Source organism: Pristiophorus japonicus, chromosome 10, assembly GCF_044704955.1.
Source record: "Pristiophorus japonicus isolate sPriJap1 chromosome 10, sPriJap1.hap1, whole genome shotgun sequence".
NCBI lineage: Eukaryota > Metazoa > Chordata > Chondrichthyes > Pristiophoridae > Pristiophorus > Pristiophorus japonicus.
In genome coordinates this window covers 188,559,301-188,576,040 of record NC_091986.1, presented here as the reverse complement: position 1 = coordinate 188,576,040, position 16,740 = coordinate 188,559,301, and the positions used below count along the sequence as shown (strand labels likewise).

Genomic DNA, 16,740 nt, shown 5'->3' with positions numbered 1-16,740 from the left:
CGAATTAGAAGAATGAGGGGTGATCTCCTTGAAACATGTAAGATTCCTAGGGGTTTGACAGGATAGATGCCGAGAGATTGTTTCCCTTGGCTGGAGAGTCTAGAACTAGATGTCATAGACTCAGGATAAGGGGTTGGCCATTTAAGTCTGAGATGAGGAATTTCTTCGCTCAGAAGGTTGTGAATCTTTGGAATTCTCTACCCTAAAGGGCTGTGGGTGTGGGAGTCTGAATATATTCAAAGACTGAGATAGATTGATTTTTGAGGCCAAAGATCAACCATGATCTTATTGAATGACGGAGCAGGTTCGAAGGGCCTTATGGCCTACTCCTAATTCTTATGTTCTTATCTCCTGTGCTTGCACAGGAAGCTGCCATGGGGAGGGGATATCGAGGGTGATTGAAGAGTGGACCAGGATGTTGTGGAGGGAACGGTCTTTTCGTAACGCTGAAGGGGAAAGGGACGGCAAGATGTGTTTGGTGGTGGCTTGGATAGGTTAGGTGAGTGGGCAAATGCATGGCAGATGAAATATAATGTGGATAAATGTGAGGTTATCCACTTTAGTGGTAAAAACAGAGACAGACTATTATCTGAATGGTGACGGATTAGGAAAAGGGGAGATGCAATGAGACCTGGGTGTCATGGTACATCAGTCATGGAAGGTTGGCATGCAGGTACAGCAGGCGGTTAAGAAAGCAAATGGCATGTTGGCCTTCATAGTGAGGGGATTTGAGTACAGGGAGGTGTTACTACAGTTGTACAGGGCCTTGGTGAGGCCACACCTGGAGTATTGTGTACAGTTTTGGTCTCCTAACTTGAGGAAGGACATTCTTGCTATTGAGGGAGTGCAGCGAAGGTTCACCAGACTGATTCCCGGGATGGCGGGACTGACCTATCAAGAAAGACTGGATCAACTGGGCTTGTATTCACTGGAGTTCAGAAGAATGAGAGGGGATCTCATAGAAACGTTTAAAATTCTGACGGGTTTAGACAGGTTAGATGCAGGAAGAATGTTCCCAATGTTGGGGAAGTCCAGAACCAGGGGTCACAGTCTAAGGATAAGGGTTAAGCCATTTAGGACCGAGATGAGGAGAAACTTCTTCACCCAGAGAGTGGTGAACCTGTGTAATTCTCGACCACAGGAAGTTGTTGAAGCCAATTCACTAAATATATTCAAAAAGGAATTAGATGAAGTCCTTACTACTCGGGGGATCAAGGGGAATGGCGAGAAAGCAGGAATGGGGTACTGAAGTTGCATGTTCAGCCATGAATTCATTGAATGGCAGTGCAGGCTCGAAGGGCCGAATGGCCTACTCCTGCACCTATTTTCTATGTTTCTATGTGGCATTGTGCTGGAGGTGGCAGAAATAATGGAGGATGATCTGTTGAATGTGGAGGCTGGTGGGGTGTAAGATGAGGACAAGGGAAACCCTATCGTGGTTCTTGGAGGGAGGGGGAGGTGATGAGAGCAGAAGTGCGGGAAATCGGATGGACACTGCTGAGGGCCCAGTCAATCACGGAGGGGAATACTCGGTTGAGGAAAAAGGAAGATATATCGGTAGCAATGGTATGGAAAGTGACATTGTCAGAACAGATGCGACAAAGACCGAGAAATCTGTCCAGGAAGTGGGGTGGGAAGAAGTGTCGTCAAAGTAGCCGTGGGAGTCAGTAATCCTGCAGTGGATATTGGTTGATAGTCTATCCCCAGAAATGGAGATCGAGAAGTCAAGCAAGGGAAGGGAAGAGTCAGAGATGGACCACATATATGAAGGCGAGGCAAGGGTACAAAATTGGAAGTTGATGGAATCTTCCAGTTCGGGACGAGAGCAGGAAATGACAGTCATCAATGTACCGGAAAAAGAAGTGAGAGGGAGGACCCGATTAGGACTGGACTAGTTATTATTGCTATGTAACTTCATTAATAATTACACATCTATTTAATTACATTGGGTTCTTGAAGCAATAAAATTAGTACTCTTTGAGCTGTACCGTACAAATATTGAGATAATGGCTGTGATTTCAATGCAGAAAATGCTTCCAAGCATATTTGTTAGTGATATGATTGATATTGGCATACTTATTTCTTCCCGATTCAAGTATTCTAGGCCTGCTTTAGTAGTGTCCTCTACATTCCTATGCCTTGACATATACTTGGTGGGTTAGTGATGTGTAAATGATTGACACAGAATTTGTGGAGTGAATGCCATCGCTGCAATGGACAGTGCATCAGATCAGAAGCACGGCTTAGTTCCCTGGAGTCGGTTGCTGGTTGAAGTGCTAGGCTCCACTCGGCTCCGAACATCTGTTCAGGTTCTGCCGATACAACTGGCTACTTCATATTTATTTGTAGTTGATCTTAAACCTCTTTCTGGATGATATTAAAATAACTGCTACAGTTGAGGGTATGTTTGTATATAGAAGTCTTTCTATTTGGAACCTGAGGGATGCACTTGGTTCTTCAGTTTGGTGTCAATTGATCTTGGCCAGGTGTTGCAGGTCGGGTCGCCGGGGGGGGGGGGGAGTCAAGTTGGGTGGGAGGAGCCTTATCCATGCAGCCCCAGTGAGGCCATTCGGCCAGGGCTAGGGGCAGCCCTATGCGCGCCCACTGTAGCGCGCATGTGCAGAGGTCCCGGCACTGTTTTCAGTGCAGGGGCCTGGCTCCGCCCCCCACAGCTCATGCTGTGCCACGCCCAGCTCCACAGGACCTGCAGGGAGCCGGAGAATAGGTGAGGTTTTTTTTAGGCGCAGTTTGTGGCGCGAAAAACGGGCGTCCAGGTCCGGGCTGGGCCGTTTTAGGCGCGGCCCGAAACTTGGGCCCACAGCGAGGGGGAAATTAATTCTCATCTGGAATATTGTAACCTAAAAAAAGTATCAATTTTATTGTGTTTGTGTGGCAGCAATATCTAAAATGTTAATTATTTGAGATTTATTTTGCTTCAGGGCAAGATGAAATAAGCAATGCAAATCCAGGTTGCAAGAATTGATTTCCTGAAATGTTTTGTGTAGAATTGCAGGTTACTGTGAAGGAGAAATAGTGACTGACAATTAAAAAAAAAGAAAAATGGATGTAAATTTCAGACCAATGTAAGGTACTTGTGGGGAGGGTGTTTTATGGTGTCAGCTTGACTCATTGATAGCACTCCTGCCGTTGGTTCCAAAGTTCATGTGTTTAGGCTTGTAATCTTATGCTGACGTTTGAGTGCCATACTGTATTGCTTCAGTACATTATAAAATAATGGAATCCATTATCAGGAGTAAACTTGAGGATTATCAATACAAAATATCCCAGTAAACAGTCGATGTGAATTCAGAAGGGGAAGATCTTGCCCCATTCAATTTCTTTGATATTTGAGGAAGTGACAATCATAAGTGAATCGTAGTGTACCTACCTACACTTCCAAAAATCACTTGGCAAAGTTCTGCACAAAGCGCTAAAAGTGATGGAGATTCAGAGTAAACTTTGGAAATAGATAAGGAATTGAATAAAGGGTAGTCCAGGTTGAGCGTCCGAAATCCGGAGTTCCAAAATTTGGAGTGTTCCGGAATCAGGGCACCGGGCCGATCCGTGGCAGGGTTGTCCGGAATCTGGAAAATGTTCCGAAATTCGGGCATTTAAAAAAAAAATGATTACCACTGCGAGTTGGGCCGAGGGAGGGGGGAAAACACCCTCCAAAATTTCCAAAAAATAAAAATTCACAAAACATTCACAATCCTTACCTACTAAATTGCTGAAAAGAAATTCAAAAATAAAAACTTTAGCTTACCTTTTTTTGCAGGTCTTCAGCGCAGGTGTTTCCTGGCCACTGACCCGACAGTGGTAGACATTTAAGGAGATATTTCATAACTCGCAACAAAAATATAACCCAATGAGAAGGAAAGTCGAAGAGAAGGGATAACTATCCGTGGCTAACTAAGGAAATAAGGGATAGTATCAAATTGAAAACCAGTGCATACAATGTGGCCAATACTAGTGGGAGGCTAGAGGATTGGGAAACTTTTAAAAGCCAGCAAAGAACGACTTTAAAAAAAAAAGTGAGCGGGAAGATAGATTATGAAAGTAAACTAGCAAGAAATATAAAACCAGATAGTAAGAATTTCTACAAAAACATTAAAAGGAAAAGACTGGCTAAAGTAAATGTTGGTCCCCTAAAGGATGAGAGTGGGAATTATTAATGGTGAACAAGGAAATGGCAGAGACATTGAACAAATATTTTGTATCGGTCTTCACGGTAGAAACATAGAAAATAGGTGTAGGCCATTCAGCCCTTCGAGCCTGCACCGCCATTCAATGAGTTCATGGCTGAACATGCAACTTCAGTACCCTATTCCTGCTTTCTCGCCATACCCCTTGATCCCACTAGTAGTAAGGACTACTTCTAACTTATTTTTGAATATATTTAGTGAATTGGGCTCAACAACTTTCTGTGGTTGAGAATTCCACAGGTTCACCACTCTCTGGGTGAAGAAGTTTCTCCTCATCTCAGTCCTAAATGGCTTAGCCCTTATCCTTAGACTGTGACCCCTGGTTCTGGACTTCCCCAACATTGGGAACATTCTTCCTGCATCTAACCTGTCTAAATCCATCAGAATTTTAAACGTTTCTATGAGATCCCCACTCATTCTTCTGAACTCCAGTGAATACAAGCCCAGTTGATCCAGTCTTTCTTGATATATCAGTCCCGCCATCCCGGGAATCAGTCTGGTGAACCTTCGCTGCACTCCCTCAATAGCAAGAATGTCCTTCCTCAAGTTAGGAGACCAAAACTGTACACAATACTCCAAGGCCCTTACAACTGCAGTAAGAACTCCCTGCTCCTATACTCAAATCCTCTCGCAATGAAAGTCAACATGCCATTTGCTTTCTTAACTGCCTGCTGTACCCGCATGCCTACTTTCAATGACTGATGTACCATGACACCCAGGTCTCATTGCACCTTTCCTTTTACTAATCTGTCATATTCAGATAATCTGCCTTCCTGTTTTTGCCCCCAAAGTGGATAACCTCACATTTATCCACATTATACTGCATCTGCCATGCATTTGCCCACTCACCTAACTGTCCAAGTCGCCCTGCGGCCTCTTAGCATCCTCCTTGCAGCTCACACCGCCACCCAGCTTAGTGTCATCTGCAAATTTCAAGATATTACATTCAATTCCTTTGTCTAAATCATTAATATATATTGTAAATAGCTGGGGTCCCAGCACTGAGCCCTGTGGCACCCGACTAGTCACTGCCTGCCATTCTGAAAATGACCCGTTTATTCCCACTCTTTGCTTCCTGTCTGCCAACCAGTTCTCTTATCCACGTCAATACATTGCCCCCAATACCATGTGCCTTAATTTTGCACACTAATCTCGTGTGGCACACTAATTTCTTAAATGGCGGAGCGGGCTCGAGGTGCCAGGTGACCTACTCCTGCTCCTATTGTTCTTTTGACCCGGAACCCCTGACCTGCTGCCGAACCCAGAACTGTTGACCCGACCCCCCCCCCCCCCCCCCCCCCCCAAAGGACCTGTGGCCGGACTCCCCAGGCTGCTTCTCCTCTTCCCCCAACCCCACCTCCCTTTTTTTTTTAACCTTGGCTCAGGCGTTTTCGGATTCGGGACGTTAGAAAGACGTCCTGAAATACCTGAACCTCGGTCCAGGTGTTTTTGGATTCGGGACGTCAGAAAGAGGTTCTGAAATCCGGAAATACCTGAACCTCGGCTAGGGCATTTCCAGATGCGGGATGTTGGAAAGATGTTCCGAAATCCGGAAAATCCTCGGTCCCGAGGTTTCCGGATTTTGGGCGCTCTACTTGTACAAGAAAGGTTATGTTGTGATAGTGTTAAGTGGAGTGCCTCAGGAATCAATATTGGGACCACTACTGCTGATTTATATCACCAGATTAAGAAACTCAATGCAACAACAACTTAAATGTTTAAATAGCGTAGTTAACATAGTGAAAATGTCCCAATGTGCTTAAGAGCGATATCAATTTAAAAAAAAACATTTTAGACACCAATCCACAGAAGATGATACCATAACAAGTGACCAAAAGCTTGATCAAAGAGGCAGGTTTTAAGGAGCTTCTGAGGCGAGAGTGGTAGAGAGACAGAAGTTTTAGGGACGGAATTGGAGCTTTTAAACCAAGGCAGTTGAAAACACGGCTGTCAGTGTTGGGACGATTTAAAATCGTAGATGTGCAAGAGGCCAGCATTGGAATAGTGCATCGATCTTGTTAGGGCTGGAGGAGTCTATGGAGATAGGGAGGGGTGCAGCCGTTGAGGAATTTGAAAACCAGGATGAAGATTTAAAAATTGTTGGCGTTGTCAGATGCAGCCCGTGAAAGTCAGCAAGCACAGGGGTGATTTGGAGCGAGTTAAGATACAGGCAGTTGAGCTTTGGATGAGTACAAATTTATGTAGGGTGGAAAATGAGAGGCCGACCAGGAGGGCATTGGAATAGTCAAGTCTAGAGATACCAAAGGCACGATGAGGGCTTTAGCAGCAGATGAGCTGAGCTAGGGTCGGAGTCGGGCGATGTTAGAGATGGATGTAGGCAGTCTTGGTGATTGAGCAGATATGTGGTGTGTGTGTATATGTATATATACTATATGATGCAAATTCATTACATTTGTAGATTGTTAAATTAGGCAGTTGATTCTAAGGAGTAACTCAGGAAATATAAAGAGTTAGGCAAAATATGTAAGTTGCCAAAAAATTTTATATGAAATTTACTGTGGAGTATTGCACACGGGAAGAAACATAAATATTTCACGAATGGTGTTGAAATAGGCAAAGTTGGAGATCTAGGTACCATTGTAGACGTGATTCAGGTGTCAAATCACTACAGAGCAACAAATAATAAAGCAAATAAAATGGTGAGCTGTAAAGTCATGGGGTACAAGTTAGAAGAAGTCATGTTTAAATTGTGCAGTGCTCTGGTCAGATTACACAGAATAATATGTCCAATATTGGTCATCTGGTGGGACTGACCTATCAAGAAAGACTGAATCAACTGGGCTTGTATTCACTGGAGTTCAGAAGAGTGAGAGGGGACCTCATAGAAACGTTTAAAATTCTGACGGGTTTGGACAGGTTGGATGCAGGAAGAATGTTCCCAATGTTGGGGAAGTCCAGAACCAGGGGTCACAGTCTAAGGATAAGGGGTAAGCCATTTAGGACCGAGATAAGGAGAAACTTCTTCACCCAGAGAGTGGTGAACCTGTGGAATTCTCTACCACAGGAAGTAGTTGAGGCCAATTCACTAAATATATTCAAAAGGGAGTTAGATGAAGTCCTTAGTACTCGGGGGATCAAGGGGTATGGCGTGAAAGCAGGAAGTGGGTACTGAAGTTTCATGTTCAGCCATGAACTCGTTGAATGACGGTGCAGGCTAGAAGGGCTGAATGGCCTGCTCCTGCACCTATTTTCTATGTTTCTATGTTTCTATGTTTCTATCTGACCCAAGGGAAATACTGGAGCAGTTTAGACAAGAGCCATGACACCGATCCCTGGTGTCCGATGCATGAGGAAAGACCTAAGTCTCAAAAGGAGATGACTCGAGAGGGGATCAATGTTCAGCACATTGGCCTTCTGGGTAGACCAGCGGAAACCAAATCCCTGGAACTATTGAAGAAATTGAGGATCTTGCAAGGTCGTAATGGATAAACTGCGATAGACCAAATAGCATTTCCTCATTTGTATTTATCTTTTGATCTTGTGAGGTGAAGTCTTATGAATGAGACATTATAAGCCTATTGAGGTTATTTAGATGGGCATTAATAGGTTCATGGCATTATTTTCAAAAAAATGGGAAGTTCTGTGTATCCTGGCCAACCTTCCTTCCTCTCACAACCAGTACCACCAAAAAAAAACTCTTCATCTAGCTTCTTTTGGGATGTTGGTTTTGCAGCATTCTTCATGCAAAACTATTTGATGTTTTGATATGGTAAGATTAGAATATTTATTAAAAGAGCTAATCATTTCTGCTTAATTACCCAAGTATTTTGTGCTCTGTTTTCATTTGTAGTCCTGACTTTTAACTTTGGATTTTACATAAAAATAACCACCTTCAGTGAGTGTACTTCTGTCAAAACACTCCAGTTTTAGTATGAAAGTGTTCTAGAGCAGTAACAAAGCAGATGCCTTGAAGGTGCAAGAGTTTTGTGCTGCACCTGCTGTACTTGCAATTTGAAGGGGGGGGGGGCGGCGATGGGGAGAGAAAACGACCAAGGGCTGATGTGAGGGGTCTTTAAGATTGTGAAAGGGTTTGATGGGGTAGACGTTAGAGATCTTTCTATTTGTGGGCGAGACCAGAACTAGGGGCTATAAATATACGATGATCACTAATAAAGCCAATAGGGAATTCAGGAGAAACTACTTTGTGGAACTCACCATCAAAAGGAGTAGTTGAGGTGAATAGGGAAGCTAGATGAAACACATGAAGGAGAAAGGAATAGAAGGATATGTTGATAGGGTTAGGTGAACAGTGGTTGGAGGAGGCTTGTTTGGAGCATAAACACCAGCATGGATTTGTTGGGCTGAATAGCCTGTTTCAGTGCTGTAAATACATTAATACTTTGTAATAGTGCACTTAATATATTAGCTGCTGTGTCGAGCTATTAATTTAAATCAAAACAACATTCTTATATTGTCTCATGATGGGAACGCAGTGCTCAAGCAAAAACGTGACCTGCAAGAGTCACTCTCCCCATTTATCTTTTGCAATGGGCCATTGGCCCTAATTTGGGCCTGTACAGGAGCTCTGCATTTTGTGCTGGCAGATTTGGGGATCCAAGAAAATTCATGTACTCTGAAGGACGTGGAATTCACTAGGTGCCAATGACACAATGTAAAACTGATGTAATAGAATGGACAAACTCTGGAATTGCTTTTTCTGGTGGAGGGTAACTTAACGCATGCTTTAATGATGTATAGTACTTGATTGTTTTTTTTTAAATCTAATTAAAATATTTGGGTATGATCCCATAAAAGTGTTCATCTTTGGTCCTTTTTTATTTTGAGTTAACTGTTATTTAACGTTTAGCCATTTTGTTTTCTGTTTCATTGTCCAGGTTACCCCGCGGGTTACCCTACAACCGCTCCTGCCTATACTGCTAATATGTATGCTAGCAGCAGTCCTGGATATCCTCCAGGTAAGTTTTTTAAATTGTCTTTTTTAAAATACTAAGTATAGATCAATTAATTATAAGCTGACATTCCTTGTACATTGCAAATCCAGATAATTTGTAGAATTTCTTGATTACTCACTTAGAGGATGCAACTATTTTCCAATGGAGGAAAGTGATATTGATATTTTTTCCCTCCCAGTTGAATTGAAACTAGTAAGTTGGATTCATAGAGTAGATAACTGACAAAGATTGGGTGTAGGGAAGGAAAGAATCTTGTGGTAATAAAATTAGGGGAAGAGGAGAAAGTATTTGTTTTAACAGAGAAACTGCTATTTGCAAAAATTCATGAGCAATGAGATACAGGTGGAGTAACAGCAAATATAATGGGAACATATCGGTCTTCAGATTCATTGGTGTAATTTTTCACTTTTTTCAGTTCATAGAATACAGCAGTGCTTCATATAATAGACAAATTAATACTCCAAATAGTGAGATACCTGTAGTTGTTCGACCATTGACGACATCTTTTTATACTTTAGGCATGGGAAGTACTTGGCACTGAACGCACTTCTCCCATCATTGCTTAAAATGGAATGTAAAAGGAATTACTCACTGCTTGTTCCTTTGGAATCGTTAACCCCAGTCTTTTTTAGTTTTCATGCGTTAAACCTAATTTCCCCTAGTACCAGACCATATTAAATTTCTAGAAGAAATAATGTTTTAATAACTCAGGTGCTAATGGAAACATAAGCTTCAGTCTCTAGCAGTTGATATTCAATCTGGTTTAATTCCCCATCTGGTGTTAAGGGCTATGGTGACAAGTTTGAAAACCATGGTCACTTGGGGATCCAGAAAGGTTCCTGGGGTTTTCACAAGGTGATAATGTGATATCTGAATTTTTCCGAACACCTGTAAACCTGGCATTGTCATTCCAAGCACATTATTTTTATTAACACTAATAAAGCTATTTCTAGTGATAGCACTGCCTTTGGGCCCCTGATACTGTCTGTAAGTTTTAAGAAAAAGTGCTGTAGAGTGCCAGTGTTCGTAAGGGGCTTCCCCATGGAAATGGTTTGACAGATATATTTAATTTTTTTTGTTTAAAAAAAAAAAAAATCCTTTCAAATGCAAATACCAGACAAACTATTACTAAGGAAATTGCAAAAGTATTTCACCATAATGGTTCATTTGCTACTGGTGGGAATTATTTTTTTAAGCTTTAAAAAAAAAAGTTCCATTATGACAAATAGGGAATTCCTGCTTTACTATATTACTTATCCTGGTTTACTATATTACTTATGCAGATCCAGGGCTTTGAGGGTACCTGGGAATCTGAGTTGAAGTCTGCGGCAGTAAGAGACGGATGCGTCCATAAGATATCTGACACCAAGGTTTTGCACAGAATTTTGAGGGACCTCCTGAGGAAAAAAATGCTCTTGTTTATTGAGCACTTTTGTTAAAACGGAGAGCAAAGTTCTGAACTGAAGATGACTGAGAAGAGCGTGTTTGTTCTCAGCCCCTTGCACACCACTGCATTGATTTCCAGATGGGAATAAAAAGACCTGGCAAGAGGCAGATAAAGAACTGCATTTATGTAACACATTTCTCAAATATCTGTGTTCCATCTCCAGCCACTTCTTTGAAGTCCAGTGATTTGCATGCAAGCACAGTGGCCATTTTGTGTGGAAAAAGGTTCCACATGTATTGAGATGATGAATAACAGATTGATCTTTGTTAATGGTATTGGTTGAGAAAGGAATATTGGCTCAGAAGCCAAGAGAACTCCCTGCTTTTCGAATAGTTCCATGGGATCTTTAGCATCCACTGTAACAAGACAGCCACTGTTTAATGTCTCTGAAGAAAGGCAATTGTAACAAGCATAACACCCTCAATACTGCTCTGTTGTCATTATGATTGAGGCTAAAAGGACTCTGTCCTGGGTCATTTGATATTATAGAATATCTGTTACATTAAATGGTAGTCAGCACAGACTTCATAAAATAAACCATGAGATTAAATGTGATCAATAAAGACATTGAAGATGATTAGCTGGAAGGTACAAATCTGAAACATAGAAAATAGGTGCAGGCAGGAGTAGGCCATTCGGCCCTTCAAGCCTGCACCATCATTCAATATGATCATGGCTGATCATGCAACTTCAGTACCCCATTCCCGCTTTCTCTCCATACCGCTTGAACCCTTTAGCCATAAGGGCCACATCTAACTCCCTGAAAACTAGGACCTGAATGATTGGTGAGGCTACGATATGTTCAGCGCCCATGCAATCCATGGCACATGAACATCTTTTTCACTGTCTCCTTATATGGAGAAAGCTCTTTTTTTTAAAAAAGAGAATCATCAATTATTAATTAATTTGCCCACATAGGTCAGCTAAATGTAAATAATAAATAGTGTTGTAACACTGGTTTCATCTGTTCAATGCTAGAACCTCTGGCTCTAACTTATTGTTTCCCAAAGCTACTGGATTGCTCCCGGAAAAAGATACTTTATAAAACAAATGGGGGGGAGAAACAGGAAAAATCTCAAGTGGGAGGGGAACTGTTTGAGAATTTGAAATAATATAGTATCATAAAATATAATGTAATTGTGAATATACTGTTAAATAGAATAAATGCATTAAATGCCATTTGCTGTCAGCCCTGTGGTGCACTTGTGTTGTACTTTTATTCATTTTGTGGAACTTTTGTTCAAAATAAACAATCCTGATTTGGGTGAACAGGGTATATATGCTCTATCTGTAGGCTATTCTGTTTGTGCCTAACCACTGATTATACCAGCCACTTATTTTTGTTTTGGCTGCAAGAGATGCACCATTGTTCTTTGTTCCCATTTCTTGGTTTCTAGCACAGTTCAGGAAGTCAAACATCTTTCCTTCATCAGACTTATTCAAATGAAATACAACATTGCAGTGTCAGTCCACGTTGCCCTATTAAAAGCATATTTTGTTGGATTTAGAAGGTTACGCAAATCTGCTCCCAATTTCAAGCCCCTAAATAGAGCCATTGATTATTGACAGTACCAAACTCATCTAGCCCATGTCATGGGTTGATTTCCCCAGAGCACCTGCAAATTCCTGGTAGGTACATGCATGCATAAAGGTATTTTCTGTTCTATAGATATCTACCAGTAATTTGAACACTGTTCTGGAATTTTCTGGCCCACTGTTCCCCAAATTCCCATGTTCTTTTTTCTAAAAGATCCTTTTGCATCATTTTATTATGGCATGATAGTGTTACCTCACAGATTCAATTGGGCTCTCTGTGTATTAACAATGCACTGCCACCTTCACTGCATCTATCATTATGCTGTACGCATTTTCACATGGCCACTAAAGCTGGATCTTGGTGCAGACTCAGGTACACGATCTCCACTATCCCGAGCAGTCGCCATAAATCCAAGCATTTTCAGTGCCCTTATGGGCTTGTTTCAGTTTCTTGAAATTGCGAATGTTCTCTCTTGTGTTTTATAAACTGAACCATGGACCCAGAGTGTTTATCATTAAGTTAAATCCAAGTGTTAGTGGAAAGTATATGAAAGTAACTATCAGTGTCTGACTTTGTTTTAATTTTTAGTAATAGTATAAAAAGGTGAGTTTATCTGGGTCATGCTGTATTTTAGTAAAATAAACAGGTGTGAAGTTGTGATGCTAATAAACCTGAATAATCGAAGAATGTGACCTCACAAATTGCTTCCAGGTTGATGTACAGATTAGGGAGGCACGTCATTACATAATCAAAATAGTATTGGATTTGAAATAATTTTTTCTTTAAGTATGGTGTTTGAAGAAACAAACTTTTTTTGGTCCTTTCACCTCCATTGTGGGTTTGAATACAACCAAGATTAATAGGATAAAACTATCTCCAGCTGTATGGCTATTAGAGTTTAGACAGTCACAACCAATTCACTAGCACAGAGCATTTAACCAATTGCATAATGACCTTTGGTGCTTGGTGCTGACATCGAATGATCAGGATTAATACTTTGCCTTGACTACACCCAATCTTCAAAATAAATCTTGTAGGCTAGTGTTTTAATAATTTAAGCTTAGTTACCCATTGATAGGTTATTTACTGTACCACAGCGTGGTCGGGTTCCAGTTCTCCTTTGTGAATATCCATATAATGAATTGCTAACCTCAGCTCGCCATTTGTCTAGGCAGGGCACCTCCCTTGCAATAGGGTGGGGAAAGGGAAAATATGAGCTACACATCACATTTATGCACCTTTTGGTAGCTTTGGCATAGACCTGAAATTGATTACCTAACCATGTTTAGAGAATAAGGCATGCCATTGAAAGACCGGTTGCCTGTAAGTTTCTGAAGTGTCTCTCTCAACTCCATCACCATCTTGTAGATAAATAAAAACTTGTATTCATCAGCTGACCATGGGCAACATCACGGGAAATTTACTAGTACTAAAAAAAGTTCAGGAGAAGGAAGGAATACAAATGCAAGAATGTGTAAATGCCAACTAGCCAATCTAGCTGACCCTGTGCCTCTGAATCCATGTCCAGATCATCCTCCTTGGTACAAAGCCATATTCTTCTACTCAGCCAACTTTTTAAACATTACCTTCCAGTGTGTGCTTAAGGACACTAAGGGCTAGACTTTCCACTTCACATCCCCATCTATCGCCCAAAACAGACCTCTATCGCCCATTTTGAGCAAAAAGTGGAAACTCGGCCCAAAACATCGCCGGAGAAACAGGTGCCTACGTTTCCACTTTGATCGTCCAAATGATCGCCCACACAAGGCCCATCTCAAGTTTCGGCACCTAGCATGCACTTCGCTGGGCCGATGCGAGGCCCAAAAGAGTGCTGAGAAATAGTTGCTTTTACTGGGCTTAAGAGAAGGAAATGGGCACTACGGACGCCATTTTGAACTTCGGAGGAAGGGTGGAGGCTTAGTTGTGAGTTATTTAGAGAGTTAATTTAAAGATAATTGTACTCAGAATATATGAAACTAATTTTAATAAACTAACACCCTCCCTCCACCCACCAACCCCCTCCCCGCCCCAACCCACCCTTCCCTTCCCTTCAAATCCCAACAAACTAAACACACTGATAACGCTAACAATTAACATCAAGACAACCATAACAATAACAATTTACAATAACTATTCAAAAATTAAACAAGTAAACATTGGTAAACAAACCACCCCACCCTACCTGCGGCTACGTTTCCCTCCAGGTCCTTTCCTGCCCCGTGTTTTTACCCCACCTGCCCGATTTGGTCTACGCTGACCGACCCCAAGGCTTTATGCAGTGTAGGATGGCAAGACTTCCTGCCGTGGTGGAGGTGAAGGAGAGGAAGTTGAAGCCTGAGGCTCCACTTCTGAGTCAGGAGGAACTGTGTCCTCCGTACTCGCTTGCGTGCTCGGGGTCTCGTGAGCTGACACAACACCTTGGGGTGCAGCGCCGTGTGCAGCCAACAATGAATGCCGAAGGGCATTAGTTGCGGCGGTCTGCTCACAAACTGCCTCCAACGTCTGTGACTGCGCGGAAGACCAGTTGGAGAAGTTCGTGCTGAACTCGCTCCAAGTCGCGGAGAAACCCACGAAACCCTGGATAAAGTTGCGACCGTATCCCTGCGCAGGGATAGCAAGCTCTCTGTCTAGCCCTCCATGGTAGCCGATTGCCCAACCCGCTGACCCGACCTCCAAGGGGTTGGTGTAGGCAAAATTTGACAGCTTGGCATCACCACCTGTACACCGCTTGGTCCGTGTGCCTCTTCCATCTCAATTGAGATGGCCGTTGGTTGTTCCCACCCCCCCGGCAAAAACAAGGTCGTCTTCCTCCTCCTCCTCCAAAGCCGCCTCCACCTCCTGCTCTTCCTCCACAGTTCGCATGTTTTCCTCCTCTTCCTCCTGCATGCGCGTCGATGTCCCGTGTTCAGATTCCACCGACACTTGCTCTTAAAGATACAAATGACGTTTCGAAACATTTATTAAACATTTAAATACAACTTAATAGGAAATTAACGGTGCTCATTATTGTTAAACATACATATCAATACATAACACTTTTTCAATAACCCAATACATATGACTAATTTTCAATACCCCATATGCACAATGGTTCAACAGGGCTGACATGATCTCATTTGTGAATCATGAATATCACAAAAGTCATAAAGCATTATCATTGAAGGACATTACAAAAGTATACAAGATATTTTAAAGATGTAGTTGATAATGTTTGATACATTGCACAGTTCCTATTACTCACAAGACTCTAGGGTGGGTTCGGCCCCACTAGGGCCACCGCAAGCTCCTCATATTCACTGAGTTTGAAGCTGAGCTGAGCCACTGCCTGTCCTCCTTTGCTCGGCCCTATTTAGTGAAATCTTCTTCTGTAAATAAGATAACATTGCATGGCTTGAGCTAATTGACTTAGAAACATAGATAGTAGGTACAGGAGTAGGCCATTCAGCCCTTCGAGCCTGCACCACCATTCAATAAGATCATGGCTGATCATTTACCTCAGTAACACTTTCCTGCTTTCTCTCCATACCCCTTGATCCCTTTAGCCGTAAGGGCCATATCTAACTCCCTCTTGAATATACCCAACGAACTGGCATCAACAACTCTCTGCGGTAGGGAATTCCACAGGTTAACAACTCTGAGTGAAGAGGTTTCTCCTCATCTCGGTCCTAAATGGCTTACCCCTTATCCTTAGACTGTGCCCCCTGGTTCTGGACTTCCCCAACATCGAGAATATTCTTCCTGCATCTAACCTGTCCAGTCCCGTCAGAATTTTATATGTTTCTATGAGGTCCCCTCTCATCCTTCTAAACTCCAGTGAATAAAGGCCCAGTCGATCCAGTCTCTCCTCATATGTCAGTCCAGCCATCCCGGGAATCTGGTGAACCTTTGCTGCACTCCCTCAATAGCAAGAACGTCCTTCTCAGATTAGGAGACCAAAACTGAACACACTATTCCAGATGAGGCCTCACCAAGGCCCATTACAACTGCAGTAAAACCTCCCTGCTCCTGTACTCAAAACCCCTAGCTATGAAGGCCAACATACCATTTGCCTTCTTCACCGCCTGCTGTACCTGCATGCCAACTCTCAATGACTGATGTACCATGGCACCCAGGTCTCGTTGCACCTCCCCTTTTCCTAATCTGCCACCATTCAGATAATCTGTCTTCGTGTTTTTGCCCCCAAAGTGAATAACCTCACATTTATCCACATTATACTGCATCAGCCATGCACTTGCCCACTCACCTGACCTGTCCAAGTCACCCTGCAGCCTCTTAGCGTCCTCCTCACAGCTCACACCGCCACCCAGTTTAGTGTCATCTGCAAACTTGGAGATATTATACTCAATTCCTTCATCCAAATCATTAATGTATATTGTAAATAGCTGGGGTCCCAGCACCAAGCCCTGCGGCACCCTACTAGTCACGGTCTGCCATTCTGAAAAGGACCCGTTTATCCCGACTCTCTGCTTCCTTTCTGCCAACCAGTTCTCTATCCATGCCAATACATTACCCCCAATACCATGTGCTTTAATTTTGCACACCAATCTCTTTTGTGGGACCTTATTAAAAGCCTTTTGAAAGTCCAAATACACCACATCCACTGGTTCTCCCTTGTCCACT

General features: G+C 42.5%; 1 protein-coding gene across 5 annotated transcripts in view; it reads left to right on the top strand.

The window, feature by feature from the left end:
* fam168a (family with sequence similarity 168 member A) overlaps positions 1-16,740 on the top strand; it is a 123,785-nt gene that overhangs the window by 70,487 nt on the left and 36,558 nt on the right. For all 5 annotated transcript variants that reach the window (XM_070892410.1, XM_070892409.1, XM_070892408.1 and 2 more), the window contains one exon: positions 9,059-9,139. In XM_070892410.1, coding sequence (XP_070748511.1) covers positions 9,059-9,139 — 81 coding nt within the window. The remainder of the gene's footprint in view (positions 1-9,058; positions 9,140-16,740) is intronic.